At 37.3% G+C, this 25,916-nt stretch overlaps 2 protein-coding genes and 1 non-coding gene across 8 annotated transcripts; 2 read left to right on the top strand and 1 right to left on the bottom strand.

Moving 5' to 3' along the window:
* Positions 1–374: 374 nt before the first annotated feature.
* On the top strand, positions 375–2,763 carry LOC127971497 (DNA damage-inducible transcript 4-like protein). The gene is made up of 2 exons (XM_052574530.1): positions 375–677; positions 1,282–2,763. Exons 1-2 carry the CDS (start codon positions 515–517, stop codon positions 1,728–1,730), a joined length of 612 nt encoding a protein of 203 aa, XP_052430490.1. The 5' UTR covers positions 375–514; the 3' UTR covers positions 1,731–2,763.
* A 4-nt stretch (positions 2,764–2,767) lies between these two features.
* LOC127971495 (bromodomain-containing protein 8) lies at positions 2,768–20,123 on the bottom strand. Of its 6 annotated transcripts, XM_052574524.1 has the most exons (19): positions 20,029–20,121; positions 19,532–19,628; positions 17,835–17,904; positions 17,691–17,740; positions 17,217–17,339; positions 17,059–17,139; positions 16,762–16,826; positions 16,335–16,477; positions 16,060–16,251; positions 15,026–15,128; positions 14,614–14,739; positions 13,630–13,814; positions 12,793–13,284; positions 11,548–11,750; positions 11,387–11,479; positions 8,805–9,087; positions 6,653–6,745; positions 4,701–4,745; positions 2,768–3,532 (listed from the first exon to the last, which is right to left on the bottom strand). In XM_052574524.1, exons 1-19 carry the CDS (start codon positions 20,045–20,047, stop codon positions 3,473–3,475), a joined length of 2,523 nt encoding a protein of 840 aa, XP_052430484.1. In that variant the 5' UTR covers positions 20,048–20,121; the 3' UTR covers positions 2,768–3,472. The 6 variants fall into 6 exon arrangements, with proteins under 6 accessions (XP_052430484.1, XP_052430487.1, XP_052430485.1 ...); XM_052574527.1 differs by lacking the exon at positions 6,653–6,745; XM_052574525.1 differs by lacking the exon at positions 4,701–4,745 and having other exon boundaries at positions 20,029–20,099.
* A 45-nt stretch (positions 20,124–20,168) lies between these two features.
* Positions 20,169–20,241, top strand: trnaa-agc (transfer RNA alanine (anticodon AGC)). Its single transcript has one exon. It is a non-coding gene; the product is annotated as a tRNA-Ala (tRNA).
* Positions 20,242–25,916: the final 5,675 nt, after the last annotated feature.

Genomic DNA, 25,916 nt, shown 5'->3' on the forward strand with positions numbered 1-25,916 from the left:
ATTTAAAAATTTGGGAAACGAAATAGTGAGCAGCCAGATTATTGTAAAATATATATTAAAAAATCCATAATAGAAATATATAAAAAGTAATCCAAAAAGTTAATGTCCACATTTATTTGCCAACTGTTTGCTTAATATAATGTCTATATTAATATAATATAATATAATATAATATAATATAATATAATATAATATAATATAATATAATATAATATAATATAATATAATATAATATAATATAATATAATATAATATAATATAATATAAACGCAAGAAGCCGGTTCGGTTGCACGTACTCACGGCGTCTGCTCAGATGACATCATCTCTCTCGGGATTGCGTTATGTAGCCCAGCCCACAAACTTCAGCTGATGCAACATTACACTCAGTTTAAAACCGGCTGCAGTCTGAAGAGTTACACATTCAACCTCTCGCATTCATGGAAGGAACAAAGAAACACTCAGTGGAAGAGCTGGGCGAGCTGTCGGGGAAAATCTCGGAGGAAATCACTTTAACATGGTCTATACACAAGCTCTCGTGTTCGGTAACGGGATGTCCGTCAGGAGCGAGCTGGAAACCCTAACGTTAGCTGAGGACCTGAGCTTTATACAGCACTTCAGACCAGATAGAGACAAACTCAAACACTGTGGCAGACTCATGAAAGCACACAGCTCATCAAGTAAGTAACCTATTGCTGTCTAAATGATCTATAATTGTTAGAGAAACCGGGGCAAGTTGTCACAACTAGGCGCTCTATCTCAGTAACAAAAACCAAAAGGTTTGGTTCTGAGCGTTGATTTGAAAACACCCAGCTCACGAATGTTAAATTGAAATATTTTAATAAAAAAAAAAACAGGATGACACCGAAGCAAAGGTCAGCTTAAAAGTCCAATGAACATTGATGTCGTGTTTTGTGTAGGCCTAGATTTGATTTTAAAATACTTTGAAAATGACAGAATATCCCCATTGTGACAACTTAGCCCTTATAATGTATTAAATCTTTTTTTTAAATTTTATGTTCAAAAGATTTTAGATCAGACACGTGATTATTTATGAGCAGGGAAGCATTGTTCCAGTTTTTCAAAATTGCAACATATTAATTCTGCAGACTAAAGTCAGCTGATGGCAGCTGAGATCAGCTGATGACACTGTATCAGAGGCTGACGGTGTTAGTTTCAAGATCCTAATCTAATGATCCACTGGTCACTCTCAAACTGCTGAGGTGTAAAGTTCCTGTCCGGTCAGCTGAGCCTCACACATTCTTCCCCTTTACTCATTCATAGGTCTGGGATCTGAGTGCAGTTTGGAAGAGGAAGGAGAAGATGCGTGTCTTCAATTCGACCTGGCCAAACGCATTGAGAAGTGCCTCTATGAGGCCAAAGAAGCCAGTCTGAGCTGCCAGGAGCTGCGCCTGCCCAGACGCATGACCGCACGTGTGGCCGGAGACATCCTGCGCTCATCCACAGATGAGCCGTGTGGGATACGAGGTGCGCTGATCCATTTATTCATGGAAAGCAAGGGTACACTACTTAAACTGGGCACCGTCATTCCCGATCGGAGTCTCACACCCACTTTTGAGGTCTCCGTGGTGCTGCAGCCTGATCTGAGCGGATGGCCTCCACTGAAGATCCTGTTCGGAAGAGGGAAGGTCTTGAGCCTCAGACGGGAATATCGGCTGATCAAGCGGAAGCTCTACTCGTCTGCCACTCCCACTGTACTGGAGTGTTACTAAAAGTTTGGCATTAAGAGTAAAGAGAAGAAGACAATGCCTTAGGTCTTCGAGAAAGAGGACAACTTTAGGAAAAGCTCATTTTGCACATTACGATTATAACTGTTACATTAGTGTATTTCAGTTCACCGAATAGTTGATGATAATGTTCAGTTCAAAGAAAGAATGTGATCTTGTACAACTGAAATTTCTAATACTGTACGAGCAGCTGTTATAATACTGCATTATGTTTCCTTAAAATATCATTAACATATGCATATACACAATCATTCAAAAGTTTTGGGTCTGTAAGATTTATACATTTTCTTTAAACAAGCCTCTATGCTCACCAATCTTGTTTTATTAGATTAAAAATATAGTAATATTAAAAATATTAAAATAATGTTTTTATATATTTTGAGACTTATTTGTTACTTTGGCAAAGCTGCATTTTCAGTCTGCAACCTTCAGAAATCATTCTGTTGATTTGGTGCTCAAGAAACATTAGCATTATTATTAATGTTGTAAACAGTTATTGCTTACAATTTAACATTTCATTAATATTACATCATTTGTTGATCAGGAAGTTCAAAAGTACAGCATTTATGAATAGAAGTAATAATTTCTTTCATTAAAAAAAAAAATCTCACTGACCCAGAGCTTTTGAACAGTAATGTAGACTCCTGTATAACCCGGGATTTTACCTTGTCATATCTTGATGTTTGTGACAAACACTATTGTCAGGTGACACGGCACGTGAGATCAGATCATGTTTGTGTGAGAGTGATGGGTGTGTAGAGACTCCAGAATGTTCAGTTTCAGTTCTCACTATTTATTGTTTACTGATGTTCAGGGATATAGGAAGGTTCACATGGTGTATGAATCACGCCACTGATACATGTTGATGTCTTTAATGGATATTGAGTGTTTTTTTTTTTTTTTTTTGGGTGTATGTGAGACTTTGAAAAGGACAGGCCGGTATTGTCCTCCCAGTTAAGCATTTGTACTAATATTTTTTGCTTTGAAGCACAAGTTGAATAAATTATTCCTAAAACGATATCTTATAATTCCAGACTTTCGTTTATTTATTAAATCATTTAATGACACAATATACAAAAACACTGTACACAAATACCCTGTACAAAACTATATGTTCTTTCTAAACATACAGATGTCAAATTAATTATCACTTAAAGAACAAAAACAAACTGAACATAGTACAGTAGACCTTTAACTGTAAATCAAAGCATCCATAATCCTGACTAGGAAAAAATCAAGTTAAAAGAAGCTTTGTATCCATCTTCATTCCTATAGAAGAAAAAAGCTTACTTTTATTGCTCCCTTCTCCATCGTTCAGGGTTCCACATCATGAACAATGGCTTGTAAGATTTCATTCTTGACTCTAGAAAATAACATTCTGATTCATGACAGTGGTACATTCAGTTTTTTTTTAAAGGCCAGTGATGACAGCTAGAATTTGTGACATCAATTTAAAATCTTTTAAGCAACTCCTAAACTCAAACAAACACAAGGTCAGTTTGTCCTGTCCCGTGAGTCTAGAATCAGAGCACATTTGGCCAGTTTTTCAGGTCTAGGACTGAAGGGTTTCTGTGAAAGAGGGTCAAGCCCTTAAAGTTTCCCTTTTTTCTGTGTCCTTCTGTAATTAGACTGTCGAATTGCTGTGTCAAGCTTAGCCAGAACTTCTAAACAAAACGGAAATAAATCCTATCTGAACTTCCGTAACAGCAGCAGTGCGACATCTCCGTTCACTTTTTCATCTTCATATCGGCCTCAATGGCACTGCGGCGCCCTCTGGTGCCTCCATCCTGGAAGAGCAGAGAAGCAGGCCAGCCGTGAGAAAGTGCAGACAGCCTGTCATCCACTGCCCTAACACACCAGACCATCAGTGTGAGAAACTAACTAGTTTGACCTGAGAACACGGTGTGTGTGTGTGTGTGTTAATAGAACAAGCACTTCATCTTAAAGAGAGGGTGACTTCAGAACTGTGCGAGTAGGCCTACAAGGCAAAAAAAAAAAAAAAACCCATTCGTGAAAAGCGCATTCAAATGTAGTGCTTAGGTGTGTGGATGTGTTAATAGTTAAAGTTGCTCATGGAGGTTTTGTGTCATTTATTGAAGACAAAAAAAAGAAGCTTTTTCCATCACGGTCATCATCAGAGCGCATTTTCCCACTACATTCATAACCTGGCTCATATTAGCGATCTCAAATCTACCGTAGTCAATTACTTTAAAAATCAATATTGTGATTGCTGGTAGCTTATTCACCACATCCGCCATCAAACGACAATGACACTTGTTTTAATTGCTTACAGTAATGGATCTGCAGTAAAAGCCATTCTAGCAGTTCAGTCAGGTTTAATACTACTGAAGATATTCTTTTGTTTTATGCCTGAAGTAATTAAGAGTAAAACAACGCCAACTTAAGGAATAAATGTGATAATTGTGCAATCACATTATTGTTGCTCAGGAAAAAAATATACTCACTTTTTTTTTAATCAGAAAACAATATTTTAAATTTGACTTTTTTCTTGTTATATTGTTTATAATGAATAGACTGAGGAATATGAAGAAAGTTGACATCTAACTTAAAAAAAATGGAGGAGGAAGAAGGTAGTAAATGACGTCCCTGGTCACAGAGACCCGAGGTACGTATTTAAGGGTTAACAGAATAATAATAATAATAATCGTCATCATTTATACTGAAAAAAAAAGTATTACATTAAAATATCTTAACTGTCACTTTCGATCAATTCATCACATCCTTGCTGAATAAGTGTTCAAACCTTAAAATAGAATACATTTAAGAACTAATGAAAATTTATTCACAACTTATTAACACACAAACCTGGAAGAAAGCGAGCGATCAGCTCTAACCAATCAGAGAGCAGTGTCAGAGAATAAATGTGTGTGATTGTGATTGGGTTTGGTAAGAGGGGATGGGAAATATCTTGTGATCTTGAGCCTGGATACTTACAAAGAGAGAGAGAAGGAAAGCGGGAGAGGCCATGGAGAGGCTGTCCTGTAGAAGGACAAACAGCACAGTGAGAGACAGAGAGAAAAAAAAGTTCACTATTTAAAACCTATTCTAGAAGACATGTACAATAGAGCAAAAGCAGGTGTTAGGGTAGCAAACGGCTGGTATACTAATCTTAACCCCTGATCATGAGACGGAAAACATCAGAGACACATGCAAAGAGACTAGAATGACCAGACATTTTATGAGCCATATAATTGATATCTTGATGGACTAACATTCACTTTCACATTTGATTTCTATGTAATGATTTGATATAGCCTTAAATGACAAAAGTGGATGGGATATCCGTTGCTTTCTCTTTACAATATGAAGAGATAAGATGAAAATATAGATCATGCATGTGCAAATTGATTGCCAAAATATTTAGGAGAAATAGATGCTAATTTTATTGTTCGGACAATAAAATCAGAAAAAAGAGATTAAATCATCTTCTAATTGTTTATAAAAGCAAACCTACTCATGATATAGTTGAATTATTTTCATATACACATTTAGCAGACTCGCTTTTCTTTATTCTGGCAAACCTTTTACATCGCCAGTCCTCTTAAAAACATCTTATAATGACTTCAGGTCCACAAAACATTTGCTTTCCTCTGGAATTTTTTCACAGATGGTTGTGCATTAAAACAAAAACATGAACTTTTACAGTGGAATGGATCTGAACTCTAAAGTTTCCGTTTTCTCTCACGGTCACCCTAGAAGCTTCTCTACATACAGACACACACAGCTGAGAAAGAAAAGGAGGATGCACAATGGTAAAGAGAATCCTAATCTTAATCCTGCAGATACTAAAGAGAGGATCTGAGGGGTTGATGAGTGGCAGTGATGTGTATATATGTGTGTTAGTCAGATGAAGACATCAGATGTTCATGTGTGAGGGAGTGTGTTGTAACCATTTGCATGATGACTGCAGCACTCCAACATAACTCAAATAGATGATGAAATGAGTGTCTAGTCATTTAAATGACCTCAATCACACTGTAAACAGCTCAGTGTGAAAGCATCACTGAGACTATAACCATGCAAAAAACAAACAAAAAAAAAACACTTGTTTAACTTTGGTCTGGTGTGTGTTAAAAATAAAAACGGCACATGGATTCAACCAAAGAAACCATCAAGTAGGTGTTTAAGCCAACCCTTGCTCCACATACAGAAATATATTATTTACATGCTTACAATAATCACATTTATATTCTGTTTATAGTAAAATAATACACTACTGTTAAAAAATTTGGGGTCAGTAAGAATTTTAATGAATACTTTTATTCAGCAAAAAAAGATTAATAACGCTGCAAAAGTTTAAAATTCTATTTAAAACAATGCTGTTTGAAATTTGTTCATCAAGTAATCCGGAAACCTCAAATTTTCCAGAAAAATATTAAGCAAGTGTTTTCAACATTGATAATAATAAAAATATATATATTTATTGAGAAGCAAATTAGCATATTAGAATGACTTCTGAAGGATCATGTTACACTGAAGACTGGAAATCAGCATTGCATTGCAGGAATAAATGACATATTAAAATATAAATAATATTAAAATAGAAAACATTTTTTCAAAACAATTTTATCACTATTTCACAATATTAAACAATTTTAACATTTTAAAAACTCTTACTGCCCCTAAACTTTTGAACAGTATTGTGTGTATAAGCAGACATAGATAAACAGATATTCTCCCATATTTCAGAAAACGTTAGATTACTCAATGATACAATCATTTCCAGGACAACTAGGACACAAATATGGTGCCATGTGGAAACCTGGAAGAGAAACTCGAGTGTTAGACTCAAGGTGTTTGTGCATGGGTTAGTACAGAAGTCCTCTCACCTGCAGTGCCCTTGATTCTCACCTGTGAGTGTGAGTGTGTGTGTGTACAGAACTGACCTTCTCATTAGTGTCTTGTTTGGAGTTGTTCCTTTTCCTTCTGGCTGGTGGTTCTGGCTCTAAATGAGGGTCTTTGTGTGCAGGACTCAGGGTCTACATACAAGACTGTGTGTTAATGCAAGTAACGCTAACCTTACTGTCGGGGACTTCAGCAGTTCATGTGTGTGTATTAGTGTGTGTAAGGGACAGAAAGTGTTTTATTTGGGTCCTATCAAAAGGGGTTTCATCTATGTGGAACGTGGGGAAACCAAAGTGCTTTCGGATCAATCTAACACAAACATGTCCAGCCCCATTTCTACCCAAACTAAAAGGTACAGTGCATTCAGAAAAACTCAACTCACTTTTTTTTGTGTGTTGCAGATTATTATTATTATTTTCTCTCATCCATCTACACTCCATACACTATAAAGCTGCATTTTTTGTGCATATTATTTCAGTTGCATGAGACTTTTCTTTTTAACTCTTTCCCCGACAGCGTTTAAAAAAAAAAAAGTAAACATTTCGCTAAAATTCATGGCCCTTGTATGAATGCCTGACCACGCAATACATGAAAATACAGAGAGCCTCTACTTTTAAAACGACAACAGCAACAACAATTTTATTCTAGCTTCAAGAAATCTTTTTTTTTTTTTTTTTTTTTTTATCAACACTTGAATGAGTTAATAAAGCTGTAAAACTTTACAAGTCTGGTTTTAAATGTGTTATTCTGGCTATAGATTTTAGATTGCTATGAAATTATGTGCAATTTAAGGCTGCCACACAATAAATATGTAAAAAATTAAGTGGTCTGAATACTTTCTGAATGCACTGTATTTGCCATAAAAATCATAACTATGGAAATTAAACTTGTGGTCCTTATTTTATGCTTCTTATCTTGGGGTGAAATATGAACCATTTTTGTGAGCTTCACCATGCAAACAAGGTTGCATTTCTGAGTTGTACAGAAAGTATTTGGACAGTGACACTTTTTCCTGCACTTCAGCACTTTTGGATTTTAAATAAAACTTAGCTCAGGGCCTAAGTGCTGAAATGACAATTTGAGCGTAGCCATCCCATTAAGAGCTAGAAAATCAATTTGTGCAGATTACCTGTGAGTATTACAACGTCATGTGCAGTTTGTGGTCGCAAATCCATTTTGTGTGTATTGACAGCCATTAAGTCTGCAGGCTAAAGACATTAAGAGTTATGTTTCCTGATGATGCTTCAGTTTGTGCTTTCCCGTTCATTCTCAGATGGACTGAAATCAGGTCAGTTTGTAGGTACTTTTGCTGCTCAGTGCCACTGCCAGCAGATAGTTAGAGGCAAATGGTTTTTTAAAAATGTTGTTTTCAGGACACTTTTGAATGAATGCTGCTTCAACAGAGACTGAAATAAGAGCCAATCCCCCAGCGTCATCCTCACATATAAAGCTTCATGCTGTGATGCACAGAACGCTGTTTTTTACTCTCCTTTTATGACTCGGAGCTTGCGCTTCCTAAACCGTTTCACTGTCTGCAATACTTCACTTCAGATGTCCGCAGACTCTTTGATGTACTTTGATGTCCTGTCCTTGAGACGTTTGAAGGTTCTAGCCTGCTCTCTGAAAAACAGCTCAGACTTTATCCTGGAAAAGCATCAAGCAACTTGATTTGTTCTAGAGATGCTTTTTTATATATATATATATAACTGCACTTTTCTCTCAACAGTCCAGTGTTGTTATTCTGAACTAAAATGATTTTTAAAATCATTTTAGAGAAATGAAATATAGATGGAATAAAATTAAATATAAGTATTAGATAAAAAAAACTTGCTGCCTTTGTTACCAACTGAAATAAGCAAAATATTAAAATTATTTTTAAAATTAACAACCAATTCAAAATATTAATAACTATAGTCACATGTAAATAAACTAAAATAACAGCCTTAAATAGCTTTTAATGTCTTCCTGCTTCTTTAATCGCTCTTTTGTCTCACTGAATAGTGATAAGTGTCACTGCCCAAATAATTAGCAGTGAAAGCATTGTGTGATTACTTCTCCTTATAGTTCTCACTGTGTAAATGTGTGTGTGTGTGTGTGTGCGTGCGCGATGATGATATTCCTCCAATCTTCTCCACAGCGTTTTCCCTCCACTTTTGGTTTCGTTGTGTGTGACTATGTATGTTTGTCTCTAACCTTTTCATTAGGGTCTTGTTTGCGGTTGGCCTCCCTTCCGCGTAGGCTCTTGGTGCCGATGCCTGATTCTGATGTTTGCATGATCAGCTGAGTGGCCAAGAACTGCTGGATCTGTTCCAGAACGTCCCTCTGCATCTCTAGGGCCATGTGGTAGACGTCATGATCTGAGCTGTTGTACATCACCGCGTTCTGGAACATCAGCATGATGTCACGCTGGAACTCCGCCGTTGTGCGGATCTGCCCAGACTCAATGTTCTTCTTGATGGCTGATAGGTCCATCGGTCTGAGATTGTGGAGATTTCAGGAAGGACAAGAACACAATTAGCCAACAGAAAAATTGTTAAAGGGGGGGTGAAATGCTATTTCATGCATACTGAGTTTTTTACACTGTTAAAGAGTTGGATTCCCATGCTAAACATGGACAAAGTTTCAAAAATTACTTTTCCAGTTTGCCACAAGTTTCGGGAAGTTTTTTTCCATTATGGGTTTGTGTGACGTTGGATGGAGCGGAATTTCCTTATATGGGTCCTTAGGGCACTTCTCCCGGAAGAGCGCGCGCTCCCGTGGAGCAGAGACGAGACATTCACTGATCAGAGCGAGAGACCGAATTGTCACAAAAGAAGTGTGTTTTTGGTTGCCAGAGCAAGACAACCCTGCACAGATTACCAAAAAAAAAAAAAAAAAACAGCATTAAGGGACCAGTGGATGGAGTTTATTTTTACAGAGCATCAACGGAGTTGTGCAAGTGTTTTTTTTTGTTCCCTGCATTTCGAAGATGCTTGTTTTACAAACAAGGCCCAGCTTGACGGCAGATTTGCATATCGTTTATTTCTTAAGGATAATGCAGTCCCAACGAAAAAGGGTCACGATCGTGTGTTGGAACCGCAGGCGGTGAGTAAAACTGCTTCAAATATCTCTGTGTTGTTAACTTAGCTATCAGTGTGTAAGCACATCAAGTAAACAACATGCGATGTTGTCATCAAACTGCACTTTCCACATGTACAGCTCAAAAAAAAAAAAAAAAAAAAGACGACATAAAGTGGAATTTAGTCATTTTCCAAAACCGCTAAGCAAATATATACAGTTTAAATACATACCAAATAGAGACGCTGTTGTTGTTGCTGCTCTTGTTAACTTTCAGCCTCTGGATCTGATTCTGGATCATAAATATAAGCTGAATCTGACTGTTAGCCATGGTTTGTTTTGGATGTTTTTTTTCCTCACGGTAATGTCACAGAAGCTCTCAACGCAAAAGCTTACTCGCACTCGTGATTTCTTTAGCTCCGCCCACACGTCACGCCTCCAGGCGCTCATGTTTTTCTGGGAAAAATCAGTACAGACTATCTTTCTCTTATAAATATAATAAAACTAAAGACTTTTTGGAGTTATGAAGGATGCAGTACTACTCTATAGGTACTCAAGATTAACAGGATATTGAGTGAAAACGAGCATTTCACCCTCCCTTTAATACTTTACTATAATGTTTGTTTAGTTGACATGAGTCAATACATTAATTCCTGGAGGGCCACAGCTCTGCAGAGTTTAGCTCCAACCAGCTACAAATCACACCTGCTTGGAAGTTTAGTTATCCTGAAGACCTTGAGTGGGGAAGTCATGGCCTAATGGTTAGAGAGTCGGACACTCAATCGAAGGGTTGTGAATTTGAGTCTCGGGCTGGCAGGAATTGTAGGTGGGGGGAGTGAATGTACAGCGCTCTCTCCACCCTCAATACCATGACTGAGGTGCCCTTGAGCAAGGCACTGAACCCCCAACTGCTCCCCGGGCACCGCAGCATAAACGGCTGCCCACTGCTCTGGGTGTGTGTTCATTGGTGTGTGTGTGCACTTTGGATGGGTTAAAAAGCAGAGAACGAATTCCTAGTATGGGTCACCATACTTGGCTGTATGTCACTTTCACTCACTTCACAAAAATTTCATTTTATACCTTTCTGGATAAAGTTATTTTTGGTTTTTATTTGTCTGGATCATGTTTTTTTTTATGGTTAAATTAAATATTAACAATTTTAGTGATTAAAAAGCATATCTATTGCCTTGAAGTAACAAAATGTTTATTATTCAACAATTTATTAAACCAATTTATTAAAGGTTTAACCAAAATTAAATTTTTACTATCCCATGAAACCTTTTATTTTTTCCCAAACTGTGTTTTACTGGTTGCACATTCCATGTTTACATTTTAATATTTTAATAAATTAATTTAATATATTTTAATTAAAAAAAAATCATATTATACTAATACATGACACTTTAATTTAATAATCTATCATAATTTTTATAATAATAGGGCCCTATGAACCGTTTCTTTCATTAATTCATTCAAGAAATTCTGTTATCTGTTTTAATTTGGTTGGATTTATGATTTAATACAGCTTTATTATTATTATTATTCATACTTAAGATACTTATCCTTATCTTGATTTGGTTAATTATTCACAGATTTATTCACCCAAAATTTGCCGTTTGGTGTCAAACAATAAATTGAGTTTTTATGACTGGATTCCATTATTATGGTCACGTTTTCAAGTGAGAGCTCATCAGAAAACAGCAGCTGAGGTAGCTCACCTGTGATTGGCTGCTGCCCGCCACACCAGCATGATGGCTTTCTTCCAGATCTTCTGAGCCTGCAAGGCCTCTTGATCTTCACTGCACATGGAGCTGAGAGAGGGTGTTGTTAAAGGCAAATGAGAGATTGAAACACACAGAATACAAGCTCACACACTCACAACTGAGATGAGGCAGGGCTGCTGGCGATGGAGTCCGCTGTAGTGTAGTGCTGAGAGTGACTGCCGTATCCATCCTCACTCTCACTGGCAGGAGGATCAACCTCTGAGAGATACGGCCCCTCTCCGTCCCCATCGCCACACTCTTTCATCTCCATCCCTTCATCCACATCCACCTCACTGCCTCCATCCTCTTCCTTCACCTCCTACAGCATTTGAAGGAGGAATAATAAACAGTTACTTCTTCATCCTTCAAGTCATTCTGTGAGGGAAATGCATGGGGCTTGTGAGCTGATGAAGTTTACTTTTTTTTTTTAACAATTAAAAAAAGTAGTGTTTTTAATGGTTTAAAAAACACTACTTGTTTTCCCTTTATGTCATGTGACCATTAACCAGCATCAGAGAACCGAGAACATTTTAATTTATTTTTTAATTATTAAAATACTAACATTAAAATCTCAAAAGGTACCTATGTTAGGTCAAAAGGGTTAAAAGTGCCATTTTGGTCATTCTAATTCTTCTGAATTTCTTTTCTACAGAAAAAAAAGAGAGCTTTGTTTTTGCCGAATTTCCTAATTATGTTGTTAATGAATCGTTTTCTTCCAATTCACTACAGCTCAAATCTCATTTGCATTCCCAGTCTCTTAAATAAATCATGTCAACATGCTTCAGACCAGGTTTGATGTCCAATGTGTCTTTCATACATACTTGAATGCAAATAAGAGTGGGAGTTTCAAAAGGTATAATTTTTAGTGATTAATAACTTACATTTGATCTTTTACTCAAATAAAGCAATCTTATGACTTCATAAGTGCCTTTTTTTTTACATTTTTGGAGGTCATCAGTATCTTTGTTGATTCCCTTTCTAGAAAAAGACATTTGTTGTTTTTATGCTTTCTATCTGACACTATAAATGTATTTTATAGTGTTTTTTATGTTAATATTGTGAACTATTGTTACAATTTAAAATAACTTTTATATTTTAAAATGTATTTTAATCCAGTGATGGCAAAGCTGAATTTTCAGTATCATCACTCCAGTCTTCAGTGTCACATGATCCTTCAGAAATACATACTAATATGCTGATTTGCTGCTGAAGTAGCATTATTTCTTCTTATTACCAATGATGAAAACAGTGCTGCTTCATATTTTTGTGGAAAAAATGAAACATTTTGTTCATAATTCTAAGATGAATAGAAAGTTAAAAAGAACAGCATATGCATAAGTCAGGTTTCATTTTGCTAATACCTTTGTGTCTTTCGCCGAGGCTGAGCTATCTTCTGAGTCCAGACAGGGCGTCATGGTGTCTGGCTGAACCCAGTCCTCCCCCTCACACTTCACGACTGGACTCAGGGTTCTGTTCTCCTGCTGCGCTTCCTCCTTCCCTCCTTCTCCGTCTCCTTCCCTCTCACCCTCAGTCTTAACCTCAGAGTCCTGGCTCTGCTCTGTGTCAGGGGCGGCAGGTGCCACAGTGTCCCCTGTCACTTCATCAACTGCTTCGGTTTCTGTAGCCTTCTCTACCAGAACCTCCATTTCTCCTTGCACACCCGCAGGCTCAGGGCTGCTCTGTGTGACCGCTGGGGCAGGACTCTGCTGGACGATGGGCTCTGGTTCGGCTGCCTTAAAGGTCTGTGACTCCCAAGGACTGGTGAGGGGGTGGCCATTGACCGCTGGGTCCTCACAGAGAGAGAGAGCTGCCTCCACTGCGGCTGCGTCCAAAGCCTCCACAGGATCGTCCACCTAAGACAGATATATTAGTTTACTTTTTGGCAACAGAAAGGAAAAGCTTTTTGAACTGTTTTCTGTTTTAGGAGTCTGTAATAAATTGGGTCAGAGAGATGAATGGTACCCGCGGACGTCCATTGTATTTTTTTTCAATACTATGGAAGTCAATTGGTTGGTTAGCATCATTCTTCCAAATATATTTTTTGTGCTCAACAGAAAATAGAAACTTGTCCAGGTTTACTTGAGGGCAAGTATATGATGACAGAACTTAAACTTTTGGATAAACTATCCCTTTGACATGACATGAAGTAGCAACCAATCGCACATCCCAACCATACACATGTGTTTGTGTGCATATACCTTCTCCTCTATGATTGCAATGATGTCTCCCACTGTCTCCAGGTCCAGTTCGTGGGCCATGTATGACACTGACATCACTGTGTCCTCCTCCACCAGCTCTGCCTCCTTCCCCTCCACCTCAGCCGGTGTGGATGACCCTGCAATTACTGCTTCTGCACCAGAACCTTCAGCAACGGCTGCAGCTCCTGCACACAACAGGAAACACATCACTTAGAGTACTCTTACTATGGTTCATTTCTTTCATGTGTGCCCTTTTTTTAAGAGGAAAAAACACAACGTTTTTAAAGGGTTAGGTTACCCAGAAATTCTGTCATAATTTTTTCAGTCTTATCCTTCTTCCAAACCCAAAATTGGCTGAATTTGGCCTTTGCCGTCAGTGCCATTACTTTGAAAGAAATTAATACTTTTATTCAGCAAGGATGCATTATATTGATCTAAAGTGACAAATACATTTAGAATGTTTAAAAATATATATTTTTTTATTCAAAGAATGCTGAAAAAAAAAAAAATTATGGAATTTTAACATGAATGGTTTTCAACATTGTTAATAAGAAGAAATATTTATTGAGCAGCAAATCAGCATATTAGAATGATTTCTGAAGGAATATGTGACACTGAAACCTGGAGTAATGATGCTGAAAATTCAGCTTTGCATCACAGGAATAGATTACATTTAAAAATATAATAACATGGAAAACAGTTATTTTTAATTGTACTAAAGTTTCACAATATTACTTTATTTTTGATTAAATAAATGCAGCCTTGGTAAGCATAAGTGATTTTCTTCAAGAACATAAAAAAATACAAAATCTTGTTGACCACAAACTTTGTTTGTATTAACTGTTATTCTAGAATATCTGTCAGTGCACTCGGAGTGATTTATGATTGGATGAAAATGAACTACACAAACAGGAAACAGACTGCCAGAGCAAAAACATACAGACAGTTCTACAGAGAGAGTGCGGAAGAGAGGAAATCAGAGACCTGTTTTGGGCACAGAGAGGTGGTCCGGGGCTGGGAGGACCACTGTGGGGGGCTTAGGGGGATCAGCAATGACAGGTGGCTGCGCTGGGGTGGCGCTTTCCAACAGACGAGATAACGTAGGAGCATCTGACACAGAGACACACACATACAGTGCTACAAACATACACACACTTAAGCACACAGCTACTCTCACAATAATCAAACTACATGGAAATAATGTACTACAGAGAGCATGAAATCTAGAACTTGCATGCAGGGCGCATTGTAAAAATGCAAAAGAATTGTGCTAAAGTAAATCAAACCAAAACAAACAGCATGACTCAAAATTCAGTCTGTTCAATGACACAGAAAATGTTTAATGTTGAAGAGAGACAATTAAAACATACAGAAAGAAAAATGTGTCTTTGTTTACCAGCTGTAATGTCTTGATTAGCAGGCAGAGCGGTTGCAGCAGTGTGAAGCTCCACTCCGTGTGATCCATTACTCAAACATGTGGCCACATCACCTTCAACCACCTGCCCAACAGACACACACAGAGCAATACGAGAAACCAATCGCAAAATCTACAAACACACTCTCCACTTTTAATGCTAGGTAAGGTTTCTTGCACCAAAAACTTTCAGTATTTAGCTTCTACACTGGGTTTATTTCGTTAACTAAAAACATTTATGAAACATTTTTGTTAATTTAATTTAGTTACTTTAATTAGGCTGAAATAAATTAAAATAGCCTTAATATGATTAAAACCTTGCACAAAAATTCTAAATCTTGCCTAATTAATATGAGAAAACTACTTATAAAACAAGTAATAAATACAAGAAGTGTATATTATATATATATATATATATATATATATATATATATATATATATATATATATATATATATATAACATTAGTAAAAACTATAACAGTACATAACACTAAAACAACACTTGATATACAAGCTGCTTTCTGACTCTTATTAGTAAACACACGTTTTTTTCACAGCACATCTCAAAATGCTGACCTAAAAGCAGCAAAGCACAATCTAAATAAAGTGTTTGGTGTAAACGGCCCCAAAAAACAATAAATGTACTTTGTTATGCCCAGCTAACATTGTTGCACATGAAAAGAGTACTTAAAGCTTGGCCCTCATCAAAATGCAGAAAACTCTTTGTTGTTAAATGTTAATGTGCTAATCTTTGTGACGTAAATATGAAGATTTCTGATGGTCCATATCTGAGGTGTAGTTAGTACAAATGGGTTGGCCTGAAGAGGGAGCTTTACACTGTAAAGGTTAGAACCATGGGGTTCTGGTGACTTTATTTATAAGACAATATAAAGTAAACATGAATGTAAAGTCGAGAAATGTAAAATGGTTCTGGGACAGGCAAAATCCTGCTTGCTGTGACATGCCCCTTAAATCCAAAAGCTCAAACATTGCTTCACAGTATCCCACACTCACAAGTCTAGAGCTGGCAGCGATGAGACTGCCCTTCTTCAGCAGTTCAGACAGCAGCGGGGAGGGAGGTGGTGTGGCTTTTGAAACGAGGTGCTTCTTCTGCGGGGAGTCATCTACCATAGGGGCCAGACCTGACTCTTTAGGCCCTGGACCCGTGACCTCTGACATAGCCATGAAGACGGTCAGTCCTTGAGCCTAGGCGAAGAAATCATGAGTATGATCTCTCATTAGAATCAGCTTTAAGTTTAAATGTTAATAAAACAGAGGTAGGAATTCACCACGGGACTGGCACAGGATTCATCTGTCATTGGCTGCAGTGTTTCTGGTTGCAAGACGTCCAGGCTGGGAAAACTAGCACTGGGTGGAGAACGTACGGTCACGCTGGGAACTCTCTTGGGTGTATTTTTAGCTGCCTGACGAACTGGAAAGAAAGAGAAAAATGTATTATTGTTTTAATGCAAAACAAATGTATTTAATGTATTTATGCAAAATAAACATTTCACTGCCAGAAACAAGCCCAAAGTAATAAAAACTGAAATTTCCTAGTATTAAACATGCAATGTTTGCAATAAGATGCATGGTAAACTAATATTATTTTCAAGTGCATCAGCAATATGTTACTCTGCTAAGTTAATTTAATTAAAACAATTGTTTCTTTTGTGGAGGCATTCACTTTTGAAAGTGCTGAGTGAATGTAAATCTCACCCTGATATGCTGCCTCAGTCGCCCTCTTCTTCTGCTCTGCCTGCTCTTCGTCCTGCCTCCTCTTTCTGACAAGAGAACACACACAATCTCATGATGACAGAGAGCATTCATTTCATAAAAACATGTTTTTATACAATAAAGGGCTCCAGCCATTTCTTAAGGTTTTTAACCTAATGTGAAATAATGTTTGTTAAAGTGAAATCAGTACAAGGGTGGTTGAAACTAGACCATATAGAAAAAAGAATAGAAAAGAAAGACAAATAACAGAAATGCAAAACCGGTACAAAATTGTCTTACAGCTCTATATCTGCCCACAGCTCTTCCAGTGTAGGGTCCAGATGGCCTGCCTGAATCAAATCCACCTCTCTCTTCAGTTTCCTGAAGGGACAGCACACAGGTATCACATATGTGTGAAAGATACAGACAGTGAGATGGAGAAGCAGGTGGAGATGTACCTGTATTTCTCCTGTGTGTCTTTGATCAGCCTCTTGAGCTCCTCGATCCTCTCTGCTGTCAATCTACGCACGATCACATCCTCAATGGTCTCGACCACCTCCCCTTTCTCACCCCGTTTACGTCTGCAGGGAATGAACACGTCAAACTTACCAGTGAACTTGTGAATATGCACTATATATAGATAGTTTAGGTTTAGTACAACAAAACTACTACAACATGCTAACTGGCTAAGATAATAGCCGGAGGTTTAATTACACAAAGTCTGTGCAAAAATCATAAAATGTTTTTTCACATATTTACTGCTTTCCATGCACAAATATAAAGTACAACTTCTATGCTGATTATTAGTTTTCATTGTATACACAGAATAGGTCGTAAAATTTACCTCTTTTGGGTTTCGCAAGAACAATAAATATTTAATAAAGCGCTCAGCACAAATGTTTTGAGAATGAGAGAGAGAGGGATTTACTTACTTTGGGGCCTCTGTGGTTTCCAGCAGCTCTGAATATTGGGAGGCACAATGCTGCAGAGATCGTATTGACTTATTAAAATATGAATCACCAAGCAAATCACTAATACTAATAAAATCACTCCCAGTCACTCTTTATTTAAATTACCTTCTGGGAGAACCAGTCCGGGGGTCGTCCAGGCTCTGAGAAGGGCTTGATGGCTCGGCTTACAGACACCCTAGCAAAAAAAAAAAAAATAACATATTCATATATATTTATTCTTTATAAATAATTACATGCACTTAATATAATTTGGTACAGACAATCGCTAGTAAACTTCACAAACAATTACAAAGAAACAAGAAACGCGTTGAATTAAATTAGTGCTATCAAAATATTAATCGCGATTTATGGCATCCCCAAAAAAATTAAAATTGATTACAGAACAAATGTGTGTGTACTGTGTATATTTATTATGTATATTTATAAATACACACACAAGTGTGTAATATTTAAGAAAAATATGTTGCTTATATAATCACAATTTTAAGAATATAATATTTATAATACTATAATAGATAATAGAATATATATATATATATATATATATATATATATATATATATATATATATAATAATCTATGTGTGTGTGTATTAATATATAAATAAATATACACAGTACACACACATTTATTATGTAAACAAAAACTTTTATTTTGGATGCAATTAATTGCGATTAATAGTTTGACAGCACAAAATTAAATGTAAAATTTAAGTAAAAAGACTAGAGTTTTCTTGTAAAATGTACTCCAGTAATCTTTGTTTATTCACAACTTCTTGGGTTATAGATTCAAACTCTATTACTTGGAAATAAAAACAATGATTTACAATTTAAAAATCATAAATGTGATTTTTCCCCCAATTCTTAAGCACAGAATTCTATTTGGAACATTTTCAAATCTTATTCTCTATGCTCATAACGTAATTTGTAATGAAACATGCTTTATACATTAATGAAAGCATTTTCCAACAGTCATTTCACTGCACAAACTACAACTGATCAGGCGTAACGTTAAGTTTCCCAAAAGCAACTATGGTCCCGAGTTCCGTCGTTTCAGTGGAACTAACTTTAACTACCTTAGTTAGCTAACAATGCTTTTGTGAAACGCACCGCTGTTTAGCAATGCTTGCTGATTACTTATAAGTGAATTGTAATATTAGAACTTTGTTATTTTAATGTGTTGTGCTGCACCGCTAGCTTATTTTATGTACTAAAACAGTATCAATTAAATAAAAAAAAATCAGACATTTTCTTATTGGTAAATAAATAATAATAATACAATTAGCTCAGACCAGACGGTCAAGCTTTTGGCCAAAAGTAAAAAAAAGCGTTTGGTCCAAAGTAAGCCACAGGATAAATGCGATTGGTCCAAAGTAAGCCACAGGATAAATGCGATTGGTCCAAATTAAGCCACAGGATAAATGCGATTGGTCCAAAGCAAGCAACAGGATAAACGAGATTGGTCCAAAGTAAGCAACAGGATAAATGCGATTGGTCCAAAGTAAGCCACAAGCGAAACGAGATTGGCTCATGTGGGCTTACTCTGGCTCAGTCATTGGGACGCAAGCGAGAGCAGGATCGATGCCCGCATCTTCCAAAAAGTATCATCTTACATCCTAATCATAACTAATGACCACAATCCTCTTTTTTAAGTCCACGTCTGATAAAGGATGATTAGCAATGTACTCATACATTTAAGAAAAGCTACAAAACAGATATTGCTACGAGTAGAGCTTTGCATTATTAACATCCTTCAATCTCAACACAGTTCTGTGATCATGAGCGCCAATTATCTATTCTCACCAGTTCTGATCGCCGCTTCTCATCACGGAGGAGGCCAGACAGAGCTTCTCCCGAACCGACCAGGGCTCAGTCGGACCCACAGACAGCATCTTGTGTTCTAGGGTTGAAAACACGAGTTTTATTCGAAGCTGTACTGAATGCAAATCTTTACACAAAAAAGTGGGGGGAAATTATGGTAAAATAAAAAGGCTGATTATAATGTAGTATGACGTTAGGTAAAACAAAATTTATTAAACACAAGACCATTTGTTAAACTAAATTATTTATATTACATATATACAACGTACAATTTCTTATTTTGTTCAAGGACTGAGATAATGTGTGTTGACAATGTAAACATTGATCGTCAACAACTAACTTAAATTGCTCGCCACGGCGTTACTAAGAGCATTACCTACTCTGTTTAAACAGGATAAAATACTTCAAAATCAAATTTACACCGTGATTTGATTTTAGACAGTATTGTGAATATGTTGAGGAAATAAAATAACACTTACTTCCCACCCCGGTTGACATTTTGAGTGTATGTAGCAGGATGGTTCTACTCACTTCCGCCGGAACTATTATAGTGTAACACCCGCATGAACACTATCGGGTGTCACATAAATATATTTCCGCCATAAGACATGCTAACAGAGGGGGATTAGCTCAGATGGTAGAGCGCTCGCTTAGCATGCGAGAGGTAGCGGGATCGATGCCCGCATCCTCCACTTATTGCTTTACTTTTAATAACTTAATAAAATAGTCAGTGGTGTATAAAGTACATATCTTACCAGAAAATGACTGGTAGAAGTTGAAGTCACCGTTTAGAATATTACATGAGTCTTAAAGTATGTGATATTTATTGTACTTAAGTATAAAAATTATTTTTTAAATCTTGAACGTACTTAAGTATTGAAAGTAAAAGTATAAGTAAATGCAAAAGAAAAGAAGCAAATAAATATCTAAAAATGTTCATACACAGCTCGAGCAGCACGATTGTGTTCAGTTTTAACTATTTCTTCCATTACATATTTTTGGGTAAGAATAAGAATCAGTTTATCCAATATTTTGTTTCTTTCATTTCATTTCATTTCAACAAAACAAAACATTTCTGGAACCTGCACCTGAAATAGCATGTATTTACACAGTTAATGTGTCTCAGAGGGGACATGGATGCATTTAAACCGCAGATAAAAATGTATAAAAATGCCTAATGTTTTGTTTTTAACATAAAACGTTGAATACTGACATTTAAATAATTTAAAACATGAAAAAAGTCGATATGTGAAATTAAAACCGCCAGTAGGTGACAGCAAGTGACTGTTAATGAGTGAGTCAGTGAGATTCAACCGATTCATTTAAATGGATGATTCATTCAGAAACAAAGCATTTGACCTTGTTAATGAGCGAATCAACCAATCCGTTCAAAAAGCTGATTCATTCAATAAGTGAACACCGTTTTTTATTGCTCAGACACGCAAAACAGTGCTTGGAACTACTTTCGTTAGCAAAACTTATCAAAAACAAGCATTGTAATGTCTAAAATATAAGTCACTTATTGCTTTACTGAACTTATATAACATTATTATTAAATGTGTTCATACATCATAGAGCTCAAATGAATCGTGTAGTTTCAATTGCAGCCACCAGGTGACAACAGGACACTGCGAAATAAAGCATTTGAACGCATCTATCATTCACACTTAAGAGGCCCCTGAAAGATGCCTGCCTCAAAATCCCCGTTTATGAGAGGCTCCTTCTCGATTTATGGTAAAGATGTGATTTATTGAAATATATAATACTTATATAAGGATTTTCACAGTCACTGTTGTTATGCTTATTGAAATATTGCATACCTCCTATTGTATATTTAGAAGCTCAAAAGAGAAATCATTACTAGTAGTATGTTGTGGCCATCAGAGCTATTACTCTTTTTAAACGATAAGAACATGACTTCACAGCAAACTCTACATCAAAAAAGCTATAATTCTTAAATGATCAAGCCACCCATGATCTACCAATAATTTAAGCAGGCATACTTGTCTGAGAGAATGTGGTTTGCCAGGGTGAGTTACCATTAAACATTACAATATGAACATTTTGTCAGCAGAATATTCTTATCAGGATGTACCGTAGTAAATGTGCCTTTGTCATAAAGAAACTGTTGTAGCCCTAACACTAAACTGGCGAGCAGTGCAGTAGCTGCAGTGACAGTTAGCTATGTTTTTGGCAACAAATGAGAAACATATTTTCAATTAACAACATTGTTTTCCTAACTGACGATTTTTTGAAGAAACATAGAATGAATGTCCACCACAAACCTAGCTGTCAGTGGGCTGTAAAGCAGGTAAAACCAAATAGTACCGATTGTACAAGTTAAAGGAACTGTTTAACTAAAAATTAACATTTGCTGAAAATATACTCACCCTCAGGCAATCCAAGATGTAGATTAGTTTGCTTCTTCACTGGAACAGATTTGGAGAAATTTAGCATCACATCACTTGCTCACCATTGGATCCTTTGCCGTGAATGGGTGCCGTCAGAATGAGACGAAAAGCTGATAAAAAGCTGATAAAACTGTGAAAAAGTGCTTGATGTGTACTTATTTCTCTCCTGATTCAAACAAGATGACTTTTTTCACTCGAGAAAGTAGTATTTTGGATGTAGAACTCATGTTTTAGTTGGAAGCAACAAATGAAAGCTAAAAACATCTTAATAATGGATTTGTTTCTTATAAACATGCAGCGTTTGGCTGCACAAAATGTTAATCGATGGAGTGGAGTCGTGTGGATTAACTGTATATTGTGTTGTTTTTATCAGCTGTTTAAACATTATTTCTGACAGCACCCATTCACTGCAGAGGATCCATTTAACTAAATATATGGTTATGTAACTAATGCTACATTTCTGCAATTCTGTGCCAATGAGGAAGCAAACTCATATTGCATAGCCTGAGGGGTGAGTGCATTTTCTGCAAATTTGCATTTTTGGGAGGACCATTTCTTTAACATGAATTATCCACCAATTCTCCAAAACGTAAATTGCCACGAGTGTTGCATTTTTTAAAGCCTGAGCGTGGATAACATCCTTCTAGGTTCTCTTTTTTCGGGACACCTGCCAAATATGCCAATCAGAAACGGTAATTGTCCAAAACAATACTGATATTCAGATCTATCTGAATTATGACTAATTAATATAATCCCTGAATTGCTGCATTTTCACAATTTGCGCTACTGAGCTGTAAGTTTATTCGTCAGCAGTATCAGACTAACAGATCCATGTTGAATTTCTGAGCACTCCACCAGAGAACCTGCTCTCTCTGTGTTCTACAGCAAATATTAATGAACGCATCGGCATAATACGATGTCCTCGGGTGGATCCACGGTTATAACACCATTCACTTGAATCAATATCGCTGTTGCATTTAATTGATGGGCTCATCTTATTCAGCGAAGGGCTGAGAAACACCCGGGGCGAAAGAAGAATGTGAGGTGAATGTGTGAGGATAAGCGCCCAGCCTTGTAGTGTGGGTTGAGTTGGTTGCGTTCACTTCTCTTGCCCGTAGGGGGTTTAAGGAGCAGCTACAAAACAACAGCTGTTTCTAGAGAGAGAGAGGGAGGTCATATTGAGACCAAAAGAGAGGAGTGACAGATAAAGAAATGGGATGTTGGAGACCAACAGCTCAGAGGCATAAACACAAGACCTGTTTTCAGTAGCTAATGAAACTACGGTTGAATATTGACCCATTTTCCCCTTTCAGTGCAGCAATTCAATTGAATTGGACTTCTAAAACTCTCTCTTTCTCTAAGGTGACAAGATTTCTGAACTGAAAACCGGGGACATTTATAGTTCAGCGATCAATTTACATTTCCAATTATATAAACTATGAATTAAATAATTAGATGGGGGACAATTCCGGTTATGTGTACTTTGACTGTGGTACTTATGGTAATAGCATTGTAAACTACTTTCTTTACAGGACACTGAATAATCTGTTTTTAATTGTCTTAATTTCAACAAGTATTTTCACCTAAAATTGTGTGAGCAGTTGATATTGAAATTACAGATTGTTTGCTGCGGTGATAAAGGGCTAATAGTTTGCATGCAATATCTAGCCCATTACAAATAATTTAACTTTTTAGGCTGTAGACACACAAGACGGCTCCAGACGGGGACCAAAAAAAAGAGGACTCTCCCCAGGAAGGCCTGGTCACTGTGGATAGAGAGTGGTTAGTTAGACATGAGCCAAAATGATTTTGTTTGGTCCTGCTGTGTTATTAATACGAGCCATTAATGCATCATACTTTCAATAACTCTTTCTCTCTCTCTGTTCATCTCCGCTGTCTTTTCTGCCCACGAGTCCATTAAGCACAGAAAGCTGAAACGGTGCACAGGCTGATGATAGTTTCTCTCTCAGCCTCTGGCCCTCTCCACTCCATCAACCTCTTTCTCTTTTTATCTGTCCCCCCTCTCTCTTTCTCTGTCTCTACATTTTCTGTCTACGCTTTCCTAAACTCAACCCCTTTTTGTGTTAGCTGAGGTTAGAAACCTCACTGAAGTATGTGTGTGCGTGTGTTCTTCATGTGTCCTCTGGGCCAAATTGTGTTGGTATTCCTGGCTGAAATCAGGGCATGCATCATGATGGCCTCAATTGGCTCATTAGGGCAGAACCCACCTGAGCCCCAGAATTACACACACAAACAGAGTTAACTACAGAGTTAAAGCAAGATATCTTCATTAGGGGCACTTACTAAGGCACACATTTCTATTACTTTTATTGCACATATTTAAGAGTTAGTACCACTGCACTTTGTGCTACAGACACGAATGATACCTAAAATTGTTGAGCAGAGGTGTTTTACAGAGTTCAACAGTTGGGTTCTGGAAGTAAAAATGGCATTTATTTCCTCTATATGGAAACAGATTTGAATAGTAACATATACTGTAAACATTTAAAGCGATAGTTCACCCCCCCCCCCCCCCCCCCTCCAAAATTTTTTTTAAATTATGACGTCATTTATTCCTTCTCGTGTTTGTTTAAAGCTGTTAGACTGACCAAAAGAAAATAGTTTGATCAATCTTGGTGACCTAATGGTTTTAGTTCGCACTCACTTCCATAATATGGACAAAATACTATTCCTTAATGCTTCAAATCAAAGTATGGAATTTGATTAACCTCATAGCTGGTTGGTTTGGTTCACAGCTTATAACTCTTAAAGTCTTTTTTTAAATCTCTGTGGAAAAAAATAATTCCAGGAAATGAGGCTGCTGAAAAAGTAGACTCACTTTTGCGCACTATTACTTTTCTAAGTGACTGAACTTATGATTTTTAACCTTAATGCTATATGTGCTATAGAGATTCTTGCCTTAGCATGCACCACAAAAATACTAGGGTAGTATATAGTGCGCAGTAAGCAGTGCATTAACCATTTCGGATGGCATTCCAGGTGGCGTGTCTCTGTCCTCACCTTCCCCTCCCGCCTCTTCTCAGGGGGATTCTATGATGTCATGTCTCTGTGTCACCCCGCTCTGCCCCGCCTCTCTCCCTCGGGACATTAGCCAATTTGCCAAAGTGCCTGAGCTCCCCAGCCCCCAACACCCTCTTGCTCACACTCGACCTTTGACCTCACCATTATCAGTGTTGTGTGACACCACAGCATGACACTTCGCTGAGGCAATGGGCCCGCACGTGCTCGTAACAGCTACAAATCACCAACGCAGCAGTGTGTGTGTGTGTGTGTGTGAATGAACAAAGAGGGGGAGTCGTGTGGGTTTGGATGTGTTGGCTTGTTCGAATGTGTGTAAAAATCTGATATATGGAACATGGGCTGACTAATGTTAGCACATATGTGTGTGGGGTGTAAAATAGATTTAACCTCAGTCAGCAGGGACTGCGCCATCTGAGAATTGTTCTCTGATGATAAGCTGTTTTGCACGGCGGGTTTTACACACGTGCGCCTGCACAAACACTCACAGAAACTGTCCATCCTAACTCACTGTACAGATGGACCTGACGGAGTGACGCGCACACACATACACACACTTCTTAGAGTGACGCCATCCTCAGCCTTCAGCTGATGATAAATCATACCACTATTCCACACTCCATCACACAAGAGAGAGAGAGAGAGAGAGAGAGAGAGAGAGAGAGTAGAGATGGAAAAAAGGAGAGATGTCACTGGGCAGTCCATCACCTTTTTATAAAAGAAACCAAAGGTAGAAAGATGGTGAGGGGGAAACAGAAAGCACTAGAGAGACGTTCCATCAGCTCTTTCCAAGGACAGGTGTGCAATCTTGTGAATGTCATAATTGAAAGCTGTTTTTTCTTTAAGCTGAGCCAGATCGAATTCTTTTCTACAGCTGAGTGTTTCCTGAAAATACCCACGTTGCACTGCTCTGCAGG

The sequence above is a fragment of the Carassius gibelio genome, chromosome B14 (genome assembly GCF_023724105.1).
Source record: "Carassius gibelio isolate Cgi1373 ecotype wild population from Czech Republic chromosome B14, carGib1.2-hapl.c, whole genome shotgun sequence".
Lineage (NCBI taxonomy): Eukaryota > Metazoa > Chordata > Actinopteri > Cypriniformes > Cyprinidae > Carassius > Carassius gibelio.

Bases quoted from the DNA above. Each gene is read 5' to 3' on its own strand.
- LOC127971495 (XM_052574523.1), bottom strand. The intron at 15,129-16,059 runs GTGAGTGTGGGA...TCTGTTGGGCAG, and splicing joins TCGCTGCCAGCTCTAGACTT to GTGGTTGAAGGTGATGTGGC. The intron at 14,740-15,025 runs GTAAACAAAGAC...TCTCTGTGTCAG, and splicing joins TAATCAAGACATTACAGCTG to ATGCTCCTACGTTATCTCGT.
- LOC127971497 (XM_052574530.1), top strand. From the start codon at position 515: ATGGTCTATACACAAGCTCTCGTGTTCGGTAACGGGATGTCCGTCAGG. The intron at 678-1,281 runs GTAAGTAACCTA...ACTCATTCATAG, and splicing joins GAAAGCACACAGCTCATCAA to GTCTGGGATCTGAGTGCAGT.